The following is a 21,010-nucleotide window of genomic DNA, read 5'->3' as shown; positions in this document are numbered from 1 at the left end:
CACACGTTATTAGTTGTTAAAGGGTTAATGCAAAATCTCCAACAGGCCCCCCAACTATCATAGGTCTTTAATATTAATAGTCTTTTTCATATGGGCCTAAGGTACTTTGGGCCCCCTAGGTTTTAGAGCAGGGATGTCAAATTCAAACACACAGAGGGCAAAAATTAAAAACTTGTACAGAGTCGAGGGACAACCATTATAGAGTATACTGGGCCCCACATAGTCCTCCATACAGTATAATGGGCCCCACATAGTCCTGCATACAGTATAATGGCCCCACATAGTCCTCCATACAGTATAATAGCCTCACATAGTCCTCCATACAGAATAATGGTCCCCACACAGTCCTCCATACAGTATACTGGGCCCCACATAGTCCTCCATACAGAATAATGGCCTCACATAGTCCTCCATACAGAATAATGGCCTCACATAGTCCTCCATACAGAATAATGGCTCCACATAGTCCCCCATACAGTATAATGGGCCCCACATAGTCCTCCATACAGAATAATGGCTCCACATAGTCCTCCATACAGTATAATGGCTCCACATAGTCCTCCATACAGTATAATGGCCCCACATAGTCCTCCATACAGTATAATGAGCCCCACATAGTCCTCCATACAGTATAATGCGCCCACATAGTCCTCCATACCATATAATGGCCCCACATAGTCCTCCATACAGAATAATGAGCTCCACATAGTCCTCCATACAGAATAATGGCTCCACATAGTCCTCCATACAGTATAATGGTCCCACATAGTCCTCCATACAGTATAATGGGCCCCACATAGTCCTCCATACAGTATAATGGGCCCCACATAGTTCTCCATACAGAATAATGGCTCCACATAGTTTTCCATACAGTATAATGGGCCCCACATAGTCCTCCATACAGTATAATGGGCCCCACATAGTCCTCCATACAGTATAATGGGCCCTACATAGTCCTCCATACAGAATAATGGCTCCACATAGTTTTCCATACAGTATAATGGGCCCCACATAGTCCTCCATACAGTATAATGGGCCCACATAGTCCTCCATACAGTATAATGGGCCCCACATAGTTCTCCATACAGAATAATGGCTCCACATAGTTTTCCATACAGTATAATGGGCCCCACATAGTCCTCCATACAGTATAATGGGCCCCACATAGTCCTCCATACAGAATAATGAGCTCCACATAGTCCTCCATACAGAATAATGGCTCCACATAGTCCTCCATACAGAATAATGGCTCCACATACTAATCCATACAGAATAATGGCTCCACATAGTTTTCCATACAGTATAATGGGCCCCACATAGTCCTCCATACAGTATAATGGCCCCACATAGTCCTCCATACAGAATAATGGCCCCACATAGTTCTCCATACAGAATAATGGCTCCACATAGTTTTCCATACTGTATAATGGGCCCCACATAGTCCTCCATACAGAATAATGAGCCCCACATAGTCCTCCATACAGAATAATGGCCCCACATAGTCCTCCATACAGTATAATGCACCCACATAGTCCTCCATACAGTATAATGGGCCCCACATAGTCCTCCATACAGTATAATGCACCCACATAGTCCTCCATACAGTATAATGGCTCCACATAGGAGTGGTGGTTCTAGTGTCATGGGCCAAATAAAACCAACCTGCAGGCCGTATGTTCTAGAGCCTGGGAACGTTTGCAACCCTTGCACCTATTATGTTTACGCCCTTGGATAGATAATGCACCCACATAGTCCTCCATACAGTATAATGGGCCCCACATAGTCCTCCATACAGTATAATGGGCCCCACATAGTCCTCCATACAGTATAATGGGCCCTACATAGTCCTCCATACAGAATAATGGCTCCACATAGTTTTCCATACAGTATAATGGGCCCCACATAGTCCTCCATACAGTATAATGGGCCCACATAGTCCTCCATACAGTATAATGGGCCCCACATAGTTCTCCATACAGAATAATGGCTCCACATAGTTTTCCATACAGTATAATGGGCCCCACATAGTCCTCCATACAGTATAATGGGCCCCACATAGTCCTCCATACAGAATAATGAGCTCCACATAGTCCTCCATACAGAATAATGGCTCCACATAGTCCTCCATACAGAATAATGGCTCCACATACTAATCCATACAGAATAATGGCTCCACATAGTTTTCCATGCAGTATAATGGGCCCCACATAGTCCTCCATACAGTATAATGGCCCCACATAGTCCTCCATACAGAATAATGGCCCCACATAGTTCTCCATACAGAATAATGGCTCCACATAGTTTTCCATACTGTATAATGGGCCCCACATAGTCCTCCATACAGAATAATGAGCCCCACATAGTCCTCCATACAGTATAATGGGCCCCACATAGTCCTCCATACAGTATAATGCACCCACATAGTCCTCCATACAGTATAATGGCTCCACATAGGAGTGGTGGTTCTAGTGTCATGGGCCAAATAAATAGCCGTATGTTCTAGAGCCTGGGAACGTTTGCAACCCTTGCACCTATTATGTTTACGCCCTTGGATAGATAATATATACTATAGAAAAATATAAAGTTAGACAAATAACATATATCAATATAAATGGAATAATGATAGATAGATATCATCTAAGCATCTCTGGGAACTCCTTCAAGATTGTTAGAAGACCATTTCCGGTGACTACCTCTTGAAGCTCATCAAGAGAATGCCAAGAGTGTGCAAAGCAGTCATCAAAGCAAAAGGTGGCTACTTTGAAGAACCTAGAATATAAGACATATTTTCAGTTGTTTCACACTTTTTTGTTAAGTATATAATTCCACATGTGTTAATTCATAGTTTTGATGCCTTCAGTGTGAATGTACAATTTTCATAGTCATGAAAATACAGAAAAATCTTTAAATGACAAGGTGTGTCCAAACTTTTGGTCTGTACTGTATATATATATATATATATATATATATATATATATATATATATACAGGGTGGTCCAAAAGTAGGTGTACAGAAAGTGTAATAAGGTTATGAAGGGGGAGATTTATCAAACATGGTGTAAAGTGAAACTGGCTCAGTTGCCCTTAGCAACCAATCAGATTCCACTTTTCATTCCACACAGACTCTTTGGAAAATGAAAGGTGGAATCTGATTGGTTGCTAAGGGCAACTGAGCCAGTTTCACAGATCTAGTTTTCACAGATAGATCTCCCCCAAATCTGTTTTCTTTTCAGGTAATTCAGATAACACATAATGGCAAATGATTTAAATACAGATCAAAGAAAATGGATTTTAACAGAGTATTGGAAATCTCAAAATGCTGAAACCGTTAGAGCAAATTGGGTTGAAACATTTGGTACTCGAGCCCCAAAGAGACAAACCATTTACCACATTTGTGACAAATTCACCGCCACTGGCTCAATCCTTAATACTCCAAAAACTGCTCGACCCAAAGCAGTCTGTACAGAAGATAATAAACAACTTGTTGCTGAAACATTTGTTCAGAGTCCAAAAAAGTCCACAGAAGAAGAGCCTCTCTGGAATTGGGAATTTCACGAGCTTCTATCATGAGAATCCTGAAATCTATTGGGTGGAAGCTTATCATCCACGTCTAATTCATGGTTTATTGGAGGATGATCCAGACAGGCGGCTGCAATTTAGTGTTTGATAAATCTCCCCCTTCATAACCTTTTGGACCACCCTGTATATATATATATATATATATATATATATATATATATATATATATATATATATATATATACATACACTGCTCAAAAAAATAAAGGGAACACTGAAATAACACATCCTAGATCTGAATGAATGAAATATTCTCATTGAATACTTTGTTCTGTACAAAGTTGAATGTGCTGACAACAAAATCACACAAAAATCATCAATGGAAATCACATTTATTAACCAATGGAGGCCTGGATTTGGAGTCACCCCCAAAATTAAAGTGGAAAAAAACACTACAGGCTGATCCAACTTTGATGTAATGTCCTTAAAACAAGTCAAAATGAGGCTCAGTATTGTGCGTGGCCTCCACGTGCCTGTATGACCTCCCTACAACGCCTGGGCATGCTCCTGATGAGGCTGAGTATTGTGTGTGGCCTCCACGTGCCTGTATGACCTCCCTACAACGCCTGGGCATGCTCCTGATGAGGCTCAGTATTGTGTGTGGCCTCCACGTGCCTGTATGACCTCCCTACAATGCCTGGGCATGCTCCTGATGAGGTTCAGTATTGTGTGTGGCCTCCATGTGCCTGTATGACCTCCCTACAACGCCTGGGCATGCTCCTGATGAGGCTGAGTATTGTGTGTGGCCTCCACGTGACTGTATGACCTCCCTACAACGCCTGGGCATGCTCCTGATGAGGCTGAGTATTGTGTGTGGCCTCCACATGCCTGTATGACCTCCCTACAACGCCTGGGCATGCTCCTGATGAGGCTCAGTATTGTGTGTGGCCTCCACGTGCCTGTATGACCTCCCTACAACGCCTGGGCATGCTCCTGATGAGGCTGAGTACTGTGTGTGGCCTCCACGTGCCTGTATGACCACCCTACAACGCCTGGGCATGCTCCTGATGAGGCTGAGTATTGTGCGTGGCCTCCACGTGCCTGTATGACCTCCCTACACCGCCTGGGCATGCTCCTGATGAGGCTGAGTATTGTGTGTGGTCTCCACGTGCCTGTATGACCTCCCTACAACGCCTGGGCATGCTCCTGATGAGGCTGAGTATTGTGTGTGGCCTCCACGTGCCTGTATGACCTCCCTACAACGCCTGGGCATGCTCCTGATGAGGCCGAGTATTGTGTGTGGCCTCCACGTGCCTGTATGACCTCCCTACAACGCCTGGGCATGTTCCTGATGAGGCTCAGTATTGTGTGTGGCCTCCACGTGCCTGTATGACCTCCCTACAACGCCTGGGCATGCTCCTGATGAGGCTGAGTACTGTGTGTGGCCTCCACGTGCCTGTATGACCACCCTACAACGCCTGGGCATGCTCCTGATGAGGCTGAGTATTGTGTGTGGCCTCCATGTGCCTGTATGACCTCCCTACAACGCCTGGGCATGCTCCTGATGAGGCTGAGTATTGTGTGTGGCCTCCACGTGCCTGTATGACCTCCCTACAACGCCTTGGCATGCTCCTGATGAGGTTGCGGATGGTCTCCTGTGGGATCTCCTCCCCGACCTGGACTAAAGCATCCGCCAACTCCTGGACAGTCTGTGGTGCAACGTGACGTTGGTGGATGGAGCAAGACATGATGTCCCAGATGTGCTCAATCGGATTCAGGTCTGGGGAACGGGCGGGCCAGTCCATAGCTTCAATGCCTTCATCTTGGAGGAACTGCTGATACACTCCAGCCACATGAGGTCTGGCATTGTCCTGCATTACGAGGAACCCAGGGCCAGCCGCACCAGCATATGGTCTCACAAGGGGTCTGAGAATCTCATCTTGGTATCTAATGGCAGTCAGGCTACCTCTGGCGAGCAGATGGAGGGCTGTGCGGCCCTCCAAAGAAATTCCACCCCACACCATTAAAGACCCACTGCCAAACCGGTCATGCTGAAGGATGTTGCAGGCACCAGATCGCTCTACACGGCGTCTCCAGACTCTGTCACGTCTGTCACATGTGCTCAGTGTGAACCTGCTTTCATCTGTGAAGAGCACAGGGCGCCAGTGGCGACTTAGCCAATCCTGGTGTTCTGTGGCAAATGCCAAGCGTCCTGCACGGTGTTGGGCTGTGAGCACAACCCCCATCTGTGGACGTCGGGCCCTGATACCACCCTCATGGAGTCGGCTTCTAACCGTTTGTGCTGACACATGCACATTTGTGGCCTGCTGGAGGTCATTTTGCAGGGCTCTGGCAGTGCTCCTCCTGTTCCTCCTTGCACAAAGGCGGAGGAAGCGGTCCTGCTGCTGGGTTGTTACCCTCCTACGGCCCCCTCCACATCTCCTGGTGTACTGGGCTGTCTCCTGGTAGCGCCTCCAGCCTCTGGACACTACGCTGACAGACACAGCAAACCTTCTTGCCACAGCTCACATTGATGTGCCATCCTGGATGAGCTGCACTACCTGAGCAACTTCTGTGGGTTGTAGAGTCCGTCTCATGCTACCATGAGTGTGAAAGCACAACCAACATTCAAAAGTGACCAAAACATCAGCCAGAAAGCATTGGTACTGAGATGTGGTCTGTGGTCCCCACCTGCAGAACCACTCCTTTATTGAGTGTGTCTTGATAATTGCCAATAATTTCCATCTATTGTCTATTCCATTTGCACAACAGCATGTGAAATTGATTGTCAATCAGTGTTGCTTCCTAAGTGGACAGTTTGATTTCACCGGAGTTTCATTTACTTGGAGTTATATTCTGTTGTTTAAGTGTTCCCTTTATTTTTTTGAGCAGTGATATATCTAGCTATCTATATAGATATAGATAGATAGATATATATTGTAAAGTGCTGTAGAATATGCTGGCGCTATGGAAATACAAATTATTATTGAAAGAAATACATTAGATAGCTAGACAGACTATAGATAGATTGGATCACAGATAAATAAGTAGATATATAAAATATACATAGATGAATAAATAGAATACAGATACATGGATATAAAGACAAACAGGTAAATAGAAAGATATATAGATCATAGAATCATAGAATCATAGAATCATAGAATGGTAGAGTTGGAAGGGACCTCCTGGGTCATCTGGTCCAACCCCCTGCTCAAAGCAGGATTCACTAGATCATCTCAGACAGATGTCTGTCCAGCCTCTGTTTGAAGACGTCCATTGAAGGGAAACTCACCACCTCTCGTGGCAGCCTGTTCCACTCATTAATCACCCTAACTGTCAAAAAGTTTTTTCTAATATCTAATCTGTGTCTCCTCCCATTTAGTTTCATCCCATTGCTTCTAGTCTTTCCTTGTGCAAATGAGAATAAAGATGATCCTTCTACAATGTGACAGCCCTTGACATATTTGTAGACAGCTATTAAGTCTCCTCTCAGTCTTCTTTTTTGCAAGCTAAACATTCCCAAATCCTGCAACCGTTCCTCATAGGACATGGTTTGCAGACCAGTCACCATTCTGGTCGCTCTTCTCTGAACTTGCTCCAGTTTGTCTATGTCTTTTTTAAAATGTGGTGCCCAAAACTGTACACAGTATTCCAGATGAGGTCTGACCAAAGAGGAGTAAAGACCGATAATGACTTCACGTGATCTAGACTGTATGCTTCTGTTAATACATCCCAGAATTGTATTTGCCTTTTTTGCTGCTGCATCACACTGTTGACTCATGTTCAGTCTATGATCTATTAGTATACCTAAGTCTTTTTCACATGTACTGTTGCTTAGCTCTATTCCTCCCATTCTGTATATGCTTTTTTCATTTTTATTGCCCAGATGTAGTACTTTGCATTTTTCCCTGTTAAAAACCATTCTGTTGGTTGCTGCCCACTGCTCCAGTTTATTTAGGTCTTTTTGAATCCTCTCTCTCTCTTCTCTAGTATTAGCTATCCCTCTTAGCTTTGTATCATCAGCAAATTTAATCAGTTTACCCTCAATTCCTTCATCTAAATCATTGATAAAGATGTTGAACAATACAGGTCCCAGGACGGAGCCCTGTGGTACCCCACTTGAGACATTCATCCAGCTGGATGTGAAGCCATTTACAACCACCCTTTGAGTCCGATCACTAAGCCAGTTATGAATCCACCTAACAGTTGCCTGGTCCATTGCATACTTGGTCATTTTTTCAATAAGGATGGTGTGAGATACTTTGTCAAATGCTTTGCTGAAGTCAAGATATACTATATCTACAGCATTTCCCTGATCCACCCAGTCAGTGATTCTGTCATAGAAGGAAATTAAGTTAGTCTGACATGACTTGTTAGTTACAAACCCATGCTGACTCTGGTTAATCACTTCATTCTTATCCATGTACTTACATACATGTTGTTTAATAATTTGTTCAAAGATCTTTCCTGGTATAGAAGTCAGACTCACCGGCCTATAGTTCCCTGGGTCCACCTTCTTCCCCTTTTTGAAGATAGGAACAACATTTGCTCTTCTCCAGTCTTCTGGGACTTCTCCTGTTCTCCAAGAATTTTCAAAGATTATGGAGAGTGGTTCTAAAATTTCTTCTACGATCTCCTTCAGTACTCTGGGGTGTAATTCATCTGGACCTGGAGACTTGAACTCATTTATGTTAGCTAAATATTCCCTCACAATCTTTCTGTTTACAGATAACTTGGATTCCTCTATTCATTTAAAAGGACAGTGAAAATCAGTTGATGTTACATTTTCTTTCTGAGAGAAAACAGATGCAAAATAGGAATTAAAAAGTTCGGCCTTCTCAACATCCTCTCTTACCATTTCTCCATTTTCATCCTGTAAAAATCCTATAGCATCTTTGACTTTTCTTTTACTTTTGACATACCCCCAAAATCCTTTTTTATTGCTTTTGACATCTCTTGCAAGCCTTAATTCATTGTCAGCTTTAGCTAACCTGATACGTGCCCTACAGGATCTGCAGACTGCATTATAATCTTCTTTAGATATGCCTCCCTCTTTCCATTTAATAAACATTTCTTTCTTTCTTAAAGAGAAATTAGATTGCATAAATCGATAAACTATAGATAGATAAACGGACAGATTACAGATAGATTTGATTATATATAAAGAGATGAGATAAATAGAAGATAGATACAATATGGATGATACATTAGAGATAGATGCGATTATAGACACAATGATAGATTTCATATATGATACTTAAAGATGAGACAGAATAAATAGATTAGATTTTTTTAACCCATTATTCCAGATTGTTACATCTTTTGTTTCCATGAAGACAGGACTATTTTGGGGAATGATCAGCACCTCTATTTCTAGTCAGTTATGACTTTTGTCACCAAACCAATCCCTCTTTCTTTCCAACAGGTGGTGAAGGGGCAGCACTGGACTGGAAAGGCTTACAAGATGCAGATCAAGGAACAATGGAGAACAGCTCGGTCCATGGAAGCAGCACGCACAGACCATCCAATGAGGTACCACTTTGTCTATGGCGCGCCTTCATGGCTCCTGGGACTGAAGGAGTATTTACCCTCAATACTTCTCATTGCTCTTTTGCCTTTTATTTTTGGCAATAATTCCTGGTGTTACCTGCGTCTCCTCGCTGATTTATGATACAAAATATATGTCGGTGTTCTTCTAGGTTCTGTTCACCTGGCCAGAATCCACTGCATTTCACTTGTCAGCACATTTTCCTGCATTATTTTTCCATAGTAAGTTAAAGCAGAATCTCAAATAGCAGAGAAAACCCGTCACAGCTGTGGATGTGGGTCATAAGCTCAGAAATGGAAAGATACTGTAGATTGATAGATACTCTCCTCAACATTGAAACTATAGCGCTGAGAAGGAAAAATGATGGAATAATGGAAATCACAGGATGGATAGACATGTGAGTGATCTGCAAATGATGAAAACATGGAAACAAACTTTTCAAAACATCTGGATTTATTAAGTATTGAATATGAGCGCAGAAATTACCGCACTTAAATGACATGGCTGCCATCACTGAGGTTATTAATGGTCGTCTGAGGAAGGTTCTGCCGCTGAATGCACTTGGGCAAATTATCAAGATCCGCTGCTGGCAGCTCCTGTGTAATCACTGACCAATGATGTCCTGGATGTGCTTGTTGGGAGACGAGTCTGGAGACGCTGCAGAGCATGCTAGCATGTTTAGGCCACACAGGCTGCTCACAGTAGCACCAGCAACATCCAGTCCGGCTCCTGAGACATTTTGGAAAAATGGCTGCACCGTTGGTTCCACGATTGATCCGATCTGTGCTTCAAGTCAAATTAGACGTCACATACCAAACCTAAGGTGTCATTGTCTACACAAGCCATCACGAGGCGTCAGCACAACATTGGGCTATGAGTTAGAGGACCAGCTACATGTGCTCCATTATTGACCTCTCTCAATGCTCTTATAGGCTGTCGTGGTGCAAATCAACATGGCAATGGAGGCTGGAATGGAGGTCTATCCTCTTCAGTCATGAGTCTCGCTTTTTGTCTTGGACGCAGGGAAAGCTGAAGATTGATCTGGAGGCCTCATGGGCAGCGCCATCAAGAGACTTTCATGAGGGAATGTCACACTGGTCCTACTCCTGGGATTATGCGGTGTGGGCTGGAGACATAGTGTACAGTAGCCGGACCCTTCTAGGCTTCATTCCAGGTGCTCGGTGTTACATTGATGATTTGACCAAGTGAATTCAGCGACGCAGAACATTCCTCAGACAAAAGCGAAATCTGGCACCACTATGGTAAAGCATTTCATTTTTGCTATTTAGCACCTCTCTTTCATGTGTACCATGAAATACAGAGTTTTAGATCAAATAAGTAGCACTAATAGAAAACAGTAAAGATAGGCTTAAAGAAAGACATAGAAAGAAAATAGAGACCTTAAAATGTGCACCATAATTATCAATAAAATGTATCTGGTAACATGCCAAATACTGAATCTCCTACATATATTCACCCATTGTCTCTGAGGTCATTAATGCAGCAGTTATATTCTTGTACATAGGAGCAGTATTATAGTAGTTATATTCTTGTACATAGGAGCAGTATTATAGTAGTTATATTCTTGTACATAGGAGCAGTATTATAGTAGTTATATTCTTGTACATAGGAGCAGTATTATAGTAGTTATATTCTTGTACATAGGAGCAGTATTATAGTAGTTATATTCTTGTACATAGGAGCAGTATTATAGTAGTTATATTCTTGTACATAGGGGCAGTATTATAGTAGTTATATTCTTGTACATAGGAGCAGTATTATAGTAGTTATATTCTTGTACATAGAGGGCAGTATTATAGTAGTTATATTCTTGTACATAGGAGCAGTATTATAGTAGTTATATTCTTGTACATAGGAGCAGTATTATAGTAGTTATATTCTTGTACATAGGAGCAGTATTATAGTAGTTATATTCTTGTACATAGGAGCAGTATTATAGTAGTTATATTCTTGTACATAGAGGGAAGTATTATAGTAGTTATATTCTTGTACATAGGAGCAGTATTATAGTAGTTATATTCTTGTACATAGGAGCAGTATTATAGTAGTTATATTCTTGTACATAGGAGCAGTATTATAGTAGTTATATTCTTGTACATAGGGGCAGTATTATAGTAGTTATATTCTTGTACATAGGAGCAGTATTATAGTAGTTATATTCTTGTACATAGAGGGCAGTATTATAGTAGTTATATTCTTGTACATAGGAGCAGTATTATAGTAGTTATATTCTTGTACATAGGAGCAGTATTATAGTAGTTATATTCTTGTACATAGGAGCAGTATTATAGTAGTTATATTCTTGTACATAGGAGCAGTATTATAGTAGTTATATTCTTGTACATAGAGGGAAGTATTATAGTAGTTATATTCTTGTACATAGGAGCAGTATTATAGTAGTTATATTCTTGTACATAGGAGCAGTATTATAGTAGTTATATTCTTGTACATAGGAGCAGTATTATAGTAGTTATATTCTTGTACATAGGAGCAGTATTATAGTAGTTATATTCTTGTACATAGGAGCAGTATTATAGTAGTTATATTCTTGTACATAGGGGCAGTATTATAGTAGTTATATTCTTCTACATAGGAGCAGTATTATAGTAGTTATATTCTTGTACATAGGGGGCAGTATTATAGTAGTTATATTCTTGTACATAGGGGGCAGTATTATAGTAGTTATATTCTTGTACATAGGGGGCAGTATTATAGTAGTTATATTCTTGTACATAGAGGCAGTATATTAGTTATATTCTTCTACATTGATGCAGTATTATAATAGTTATATTCTTGTACATAGGAGGCAGTATTATAGTAGTTATATTCCTGTACATAGGAGCAGTATTATAGTAGTTATATTCTTGTACATAGGGGGCAGTATTATAGCAGCTATATTCTTGTACATAGGAGCCGTATTATAGAAGTTATATTCTTGTACATAGTAGCAGTATTATAGTAGGTATATTCTTGTACATAGGAGCAGTATTATAGCAGTTGTATTCTTGTACATTGGAGCAGTATTATAGTATTTATATTCTTGTACATAGGTGCAGTATTATAGTAGTTATATTCTTGTACATAGGAGCAGTATTATAGTAGTTATATTCTTGTACATAGGAGCAGTATTATAGCAGTTATATTCTTGTACATTGGAGCAGTATTATAGTAGTTATATTCTTGTGCATAGGGGGCAGTATTATAGTAGTTATATTCTTATACATAGAGGGCAGTATTATAGTAGTTATGTTCTTGTACATAGGGAGCAGTATTATAGTAGTTATATTCTTGTGCATAGGAGCAGTATTATAGTAGTTCTATTCTTGTACATAGGAGCAGTATTATAGCAATTATATTCTTGTACATAGAGCAGTATTATAGTAGTTATATTCTTGTACATGGGGGCAGTATTATAGTAGTTATATTCTTGTACATAGGGGCAGTATTAAAGTAGTTACATTCTTTTACATAGGAGGCAGTACTATAGTAGGTATATTCTTGTACATAGGGGGCAGTATTATAGTAGTTATATTCTTGTACATAGGAGCAGTATTATAGTAGTTATATTCTTGTACATAGGAGCAGTATTACATTAGTTATATTCTTGTACATAGGGGGCAGTATTATAGCAGTTATATTCTCATACATTGGAGCAGTATTATAGTAGTTATATTCTTGTACATAGGTGCAGTATTATAGTAGTTATATTCTTGTACATAGGAGCAGTATTATAGTAGTTATATTCTTGTACATAGGAGCAGTATTATAGCAGTTATATTCTTGTACATTGGAGCAGTATTATAGTAGTTATATTCTTGTACATAGGGGCAGTATTATAGTAGTTATATTCTTGTACATAGGGGCAGTATTATAGTAGGTATATTCTTGTACATAGGAGCAGTATTATAGTAGTTATATTCTTGTACATAGGAGCAGTATTATAATAGTTATATTCTTGTAGATAGGGGCAGTATTAAAGTAGTTATATTCTTGTACATAGGAGGCAGTATTATAGTAGTTATATTCTTGTACATAGGGGCAGTATAGTAGTTGTATTCTTCTACATTGATGCAGTATTATAGTAGTTATATTCTTGTACATAGGAGGCAGTATTATAGTAGTTATATTCCTGTACATAGGAGCAGTATTATAGTAGTTATATTCTTGTACATAGGGGGCAGTATTATAGCAGTTATATTCTTGTACATAGGAGCAGTATTATAGTAGTTCTTTTCTTGTACATAGGAGCAGTATTATAGTTGTTATATTCTTGTACATAGGGGCAGTATTAAAGTAGTTACATTCTTGTACATAGGAGGCAGTATTATAGTAGGTATATTCTTGTACATAGGGGGCAGTATTATAGTAGTTATATTCTTGTACATAGGAGCAGTATTATAGTAGTTATATTCTTGTACATAGCAGTATTATATTAGTTATATTGTTGTACATAGGGGGCAGTATTATAGCAGTTATATTCTTGTACATAGGAGCAGTATTATAGTAGTTATATTCTTGTGCATAATAGCAGTATTATAGTAGGTATATTCTTGTACATAGGAGCCGTATTATAGCAGTTATATTCTCGTACATTGGAGCAGTATTATAGTAGTTATATTCTTGTACATAGGTGCAGTATTATAGTAGTTATACTCTTGTACAAAGGAGCAGTATTATAGTAGTTATATTCTTGTACATAGGAGCAGTATTATAGCAGTTATATTCTTGTACATTGGAGCAGTATTATAGTAGTTATATTCTTGTACATAGGGGCAGTATTATAGTAGTTATATTCTTGTACATAGGGGCAGTATTATAGTAGGTATATTCTTGTACATAGGAGCAGTATTATAGTAGTTATATTCTTGTACATAAGAGCAGTATTATAGTAGTTATATTCTTGTACATAGGGGCAGTATTAAAGTAGTTATATTCTTGTACATAGGAGGCAGTATTATAGTAGTTATATTCTTGTACATAGAGGCAGTATAGTAGTTATATTCTTCTACATTGATGCAGTATTATAGTAGTTATATTCTTGTACATAGGAGGCAGTATTATAGTAGTTATATTCCTGTACATAGGAGCAGTATTATAGTAGTTATATTCTTGTACATAGGGGGCAGTATTATAGCAGCTATATTCTTGTACATAGGAGCAGTATTATAGTAGTTATATTCTTGTACATAGTAGCAGTATTATAGTAGGTATATTCTTGTACATAGGAGCAGTATTATAGCAGTTGTATTCTTGTACATTGGAGCAGTATTATAGTATTTATATTGTTGTACATAGGTGCAGTATTATAGTAGTTATATTCTTGTACATAGGAGCAGTATTATAGTAGTTATATTCTTGTACATAGGAGCAGTATTATAGCAGTTATATTCTTGTACATTGGAGCAGTATTATAGTAGTTATATTCTTGTGCATATCGGGCAGTATTATAGTAGTTATATTCTTATACATAGAGGGCAGTATTATAGTAGTTATGTTCTTGTACATAGGGAGCAGTATTATAGTAGTTCTATTCTTGTACATAGGAGCAGTATTATAGCAATTATATTCTTGTACATAGAGCAGTATTATAGTAGTTATATTCTTGTACATAGGGGCAGTATTAAAGTAGTTACATTCTTTTACATAGGAGGCAGTATTATAGTAGGTATATTCTTGTACATAGGGGGCAGTATTATAGTAGTTATATTCTTGTACATAGGAGCAGTATTATAGTAGTTATATTCTTGTACATAGGAGCAGTATTATATTAGTTATATTCTTGTACATAGGGGGCAGTATTATAGCAGTTATATTCTTGTACATAGGAGCAGTATTATAGTAGTTATATTCTTGTGCATAATAGCAGTATTATAGTAGGTATATTCTTGTACATAGGAGCAGTATTATAGCAGTTTTATTCTCGTACATTGGAGCAGTATTATAGTAGTTATATTCTTGTACATAGGTGCAGTATTATAGTAGTTATATTCTTGTACATAGGAGCAGTATTATAGTAGTTATATTCTTGTACATAGGAGCAGTATTATAGCAGTTATATTCTTGTACATTGGAGCAGTATTATAGTAGTTATATTCTTGTACATAGGGGCAGTATTATAGTAGTTATATTCTTGTACATAGGGGCAGTGTATATTCTTGTACATAGGAGCAGTATTATAGTAGTATTATTCTTGTACATAGGGGCAGTATTGTAGTAGTTATATTCTTGTAGATAGGGGCAGTATTAAAGTAGTTATATTCTTATACATAGGAGGCAGTATTATAGTAGTTATATTCTTGTACATAGGGGCAGTATAGTAGTTGTATTCTTCTACATTGATGCAGTATTATAGTATTTATATTCTTGTACATAGGAGGCAGTATTATAGTAGTTATATTCCTGTACATAGGAGCAGTATTATAGTAGTTATATTCTTGTACATAGGGGGCAGTATTATAGCAGTTATATTCTTGTACATAGGAGCAGTATTATAGTAGTTCTATTCTTGTACATAGGAGCAGTATTATAGTTATTATATTCTTGTACATAGGGGCAGTATTAAAGTAGTTACATTCTTGTACATAGGAGGCAGTATTATAGTAGGTATATTCTTGTACATAGGGGGCAGTATTATAGTAGTTATATTCTTGTACATAGGAGCAGTATTATAGTAGTTATATTCTTGTACATAGGAGCTGTATTATATTAGTTATATTCTTGTACATAGGGGCAGTATTGTAGCAGTTATATTCTTGTACATAGGAGCAGTATTATAGTAGTTATATTCTTGTGCATAATAGCAGTATTATAGTAGGTATATTCTTGTACATAGGAGCAGTATTATATCAGTTATATTCTCGTACATTGGAGCAGTATTATAGTAGTTATATTCTTGTACACAGGTGCAGTATTATAGTAGTTATATTCTTGTACATAGGAGCAGTATTATAGTAGTTATATTCTTGTACATAGGAGCAGTATTATAGTCGTTATATTCTTGTACATAGGGGCAGTATTAAAGTAGTTATATTCTTGTACATAGGAGGCAGTATTATAGTAGTTATATTCTTGTACATAGAGGCAGTATAGTAGTTATATTCTTCTACATTGATGCAGTATTATAGTAGTTATATTCTTGTACATAGGAGGCTGTATTATAGTAGTTATATTCCTGTACATAGGAGCAGTATTATAGTAGTTATATTCTTGTACATAGGGGGGCAGTATTATAGCAGCTATATTCTTGTACATAGGAGCAGTATTATAGTAGTTATATTCTTGTACATAGTAGCAGTATTATAGTAGGTATATTCTTGAACATAGGAGCAGTATTATAGCAGTTGTATTCTTGTACATTGGAGCAGTATTATAGTAGTTATATTCTTGTACATAGGTGCTGTACTATAGTAGTTATATTCTTGTACATAGGAGCAGTATTATAGTAGTTATATTCTTGTACATAGGTGCTGTATTATAGTAGTTATATTCTTGTACATAGGAGCAGTATTATAGCAGTTATATTCTTGTACATAGGGGCAGTATTATAGTAGGTATATTCTTGTACATAGGAGCAGTATTATAGTAGTTATATTCTTGTACATAGGAGCAGTATTATAGTCGTTATATTCTTGTACATAGGGGCAGTATTAAAGTAGTTATATTCTTGTACATAGGAGGCAGTATTATAGTAGGTATAAGCTTGTACATAGAGGCAGTATAGTAGTTATATTCTTCTACATTGATGCAGTATTATAGTAGTTATATTCTTGTACATAGGAGGCAGTATTATAGTAGTTATATTCCTGTACATAGGAGCAGTATTATAGTAGTTATATTCTTGTACATAGGGGGGCAGTATTATAGCAGCTATATTCTTGTACATAGGAGCAGTATTATAGTAGTTATATTCTTGTACATAGTAGCAGTATTATAGTAGGTATATTCTTGTACATAGGAGCAGTATTATAGCAGTTGTATTCTTGTACATTGGAGCAGTATTATAGTAGTTATATTCTTGTACATAGGTGCTGTATTATAGTAGTTATATTCTTGTACATAGGAGCAGTATTATAGTAGTTATATTCTTGTACATAGGAGCAGTATTATAGCAGTTATATTCTTGTACAATGGAGCAGTATTATAGTAGTTATATTCTTGGACATAGCGGCAGTATTATAGTAGTTATATTCTTGTACATAGGGGCAGTATTATAGTAGGTATATTCTTGTACATAGGAGCAGTATTATAGTAGTTATATTCTTGTGCATAGGGGGCAGTATTATAGTAGTTATATTCTTATACATAGAGGGCAGTATTATAGTAGTTATATTCTTGTACATAAGGAGCAGTATTATAGTAGTTATATTCTTGTGCATAGGAGCAGTATTATAGTAGTTCTATTCTTGTACATAGGAGCAGTATTATAGCAATTATATTCTTGTACATAGAGCAGTATTATAGTAGTTATATTCTTGTACATGGGGCAGTATTATAGTAGTTATATTCTTGTACATAGGGGCAGTATTAAAGTAGTTACATTCTTGTACATAGGAGGCAGTATTATAGTAGGTATATTCTTGTACATAGGGGGCAGTATTATAGTAGTTATATTCTTGTACATAGGAGCAGTATTATAATAGTTATATTCTTGTACATAGGAGCAGTATTATATTAGTTATATTCTTGTACATAGGGGCAGTATTATAGCAGTTATATTCTTGTACATAGGAGCAGTATTATAGTAGTTATATTCTTGTGCATAATAGCAGTATTATAGTAGGTATATTCTTGTACATAGGAGCAGTATTATAGCAGTTATATTCTCGTACATTGGAGCAGTATTATAGTAGTTATATTCTTGTACATAGGTGCAGTATTATAGTAGTTATATTCTTGTACATAGGAGCAGTATTATAGTAGTTATATTCTTGTACATAGGAGCAGTATAATAGCAGTTATATTCTTGTACATTGGAGCAGTATTATAGTAGTTATATACTTGTACACAGGGGCAGTATTATAGTAGTTATATTCTTGTACATAGGAGCTGTATTATAGTAGTTATATTCTTGTACATAGGAGCAGTATTATAATAGTTATATTCTTGTAGATAGGGGCAGTATTAAAGTAGTTATATTCTTGTACATAGGAGGCAGTATTATAGTAGTTATATTCTTGTACATAGGGGCAGTATAGTAGTTGTATTCTTCTACATTGAAGCAGTATTATAGTAGTTATATTCTTGTACATAGGAGGCAGTATTATAGTAGTTATATTCCTGTACATAGGAGCAGTATTATAGTAGTTATATTCTTGTACATAGGGGGCAGTATTATAGCAGTTATATTCTTGTACATAGGAGCAGTATTATAGTAGTTATATTCTTGTACATAGTAGCAGTATTATAGTTGTTATATTCTTGTACATAGGGGCAGTATTAAAGTAGTTACATTCTTGTACATAGGAGGCAGTATTATAGTAGGTATATTCTTGTACATAGGGGGCAGTATTATAGTAGTTATATTCTTGTAAATAGGAGCAGTATTATAGTAGTTATATTCTTGTACATAGGAGCAGTATTATATTAGTTATATTCTTGTACATAGGGGGCAGTATTATAGCAGTTATATTCTTGTACATAGGAGCTGTATTATAGTAGTTATATTCTTGTGCATAATAGCAGTATTATAGTAGGTATATTCTTGTACATAGGAGCAGTATTATAGCAGTTATATTCTCGTACATTGGAGCAGTGTTATAGTAGTTATATTCTTGTACATAGGTGCAGTATTATAGTAGTTATACTCTTGTACAAAGGAGCAGTATTATAGTAGCTATATTCTTGTACATAGGAGCAGTATTATAGCAGTTATATTCTTGTTCATTGGAGCAGTATTATAGTAGTTATATTCTTGTACATAGGGGCAGTATTATAGTAGTTATATTCTTGTACATAGGGGCAGTATTATAGTAGGTATATTCTTGTACATAGGAGCAGTATTATAGTAGTTATATTCTTGTACATAGGAGCAGTATTATAGTAGTTATATTCTTGTACATAGGGGCAGTATTAAAGTAGTTATATTCTTGTACATAGGAGGCAGTATTATAGTAGTTATATTCTTGTACATAGAGGCAGTATAGTAGTTATATTCTTCTACATTGATGCAGTATTATAGTAGTTATATTCTTGTACATAGGAGGCAGTATTATAGTAGTTATATTCCTGTACATAGGAGCAGTATTATAGTAGTTATATTCTTATACATAGGGGGCAGTATTATAGCAGCTATATTCTTGTACATAGGAGCAGTATTATAGTAGTTATATTCTTGTACATAGTATCAGTATTATAGTAGGTATATTCTTGTACATAGGAGCAGTATTATAGCAGTTGTATTCTTGTATATTGGAGCAGTATTATAGTATTTATATTCTTGTACATAGGTGCAGTATTATAGTAGTTATATTCTTGTACATAGGAGCAGTATTATAGTAGTTATATTCTTGTACATAGGAGCAGTATTATAGCAGTTATATTCTTGTACATTGGAGCAGTATTATAGTAGTTATATTCTTGTGCATAGGGGGCAGTATTATAGTAGTTATATTCTTATACATAGAGGGCAGTATTATAGTAGTTATATTCTTGTACATAGTAGCAGTATTATAGTAGGTATATTCTTGTACATAGGAGCAGTATTATAGCAGTTGTATTCTTGTACATTGGAGCAGTATTATAATAGTTATATTCTTGTACATAGGTGCTGTATTATAGTAGTTATATTCTTGTACATAGGAGCAGTATTATAGTAGTTATATTCTTGTACATAGGAGCAGTATTATAGCAGTTATATTCTTGTACAATGGAGCAGTATTATAGTAGTTATATTCTTGGACATAGCGGCAGTATTATAGTAGTTATATTCTTGTACATAGGGGCAGTATTATAGTAGGTATATTCTTGTACATAGGAGCAGTATTATAGTAGTTATATTCTTGTGCATAGGGGGCAGTATTATAGTAGTTATATTCTTATACATAGAGGGCAGTATTATAGTAGTTATATTCTTGTACATAAGGAGCAGTATTATAGTAGTTATATTCTTGTGCATAGGAGCAGTATTATAGTAGTTCTATTCTTGTACATAGGAGCAGTATTATAGCAATTATATTCTTGTACATAGAGCAGTATTATAGTAGTTATATTCTTGTACATGGGGGCAGTATTATAGTAGTTATATTCTTGTACATAGGGGCAGTGTTAAAGTAGTTACATTCTTGTACATAGGAGGCAGTATTATAGTAGGTATATTCTTGTACATAGGGGGCAGTATTATAGTAGTTATATTCTTGTACATAGGAGCAGTATTATAATAGTTATATTCTTGTACATAGCAGCAGTATTATATTAGTTATATTCTTGTACATAGGGGCAGTATTATAGCAGTTATATTCTTGTACATAGGAGCAGTATTATAGTAGTTATATTCTTGTGCATAATAGCAGTATTATAGTAGGTATATTCTTGTACATAGGAGCAGTATTATAGCAGTTATATTCTCGTACATTGGAGCAGTATTATAGTAGTTATATTCTTGTACATAGGTGCAGTATTATAGTAGTTATATTCTTGTACATAGGAGCAGTATTATAGTAGTTATATTCTTGTACATAGGAGCAGTATAATAGCAGTTATATTCTTGTACATTGGAGCAGTATTATAGTAGTTATATTCTTGTACACAGGGGCAATATTATAGTAGTTATATTCTTGTACATAGGAGCTGTATTATAGTAGTTATATTCTTGTACATAGGAGCAGTATTATAATAGTTATATTCTTGTAGATAGGGGCAGTATTAAAGTAGTTATATTCTTGTACATAGGAGGCAGTATTATAGTAGTTATATTCTTGTACA

The 21,010-nt window shown here is 37.0% G+C and overlaps 1 protein-coding gene across 5 annotated transcripts in view; it reads left to right on the top strand.

The window, feature by feature from the left end:
- The window catches only part of FAM131B (family with sequence similarity 131 member B), a 281,063-nt gene that overhangs the window by 174,807 nt on the left and 85,246 nt on the right, over window positions 1–21,010 (top strand). For all 5 annotated transcript variants that reach the window (XM_073684777.1, XM_073684775.1, XM_073684778.1 and 2 more), the window contains one exon: window positions 8,948–9,054. In XM_073684777.1, the coding sequence (XP_073540878.1) occupies window positions 8,948–9,054 (107 nt within the window). The remainder of the gene's footprint in view (window positions 1–8,947; window positions 9,055–21,010) is intronic.

The sequence above is a fragment of the Phyllobates terribilis genome, unplaced genomic scaffold (assembly GCF_046119375.1).
Source record: "Phyllobates terribilis strain yellow unplaced genomic scaffold, ASM4611937v1 Scaffold_5__5_contigs__length_657084704, whole genome shotgun sequence".
Classification (NCBI taxonomy): Eukaryota; Metazoa; Chordata; class Amphibia; order Anura; family Dendrobatidae; genus Phyllobates; species Phyllobates terribilis.
The sequence above is the reverse complement of the archived record's forward strand: the minus strand, read 5'-3'. Positions and strand labels throughout refer to the sequence as shown.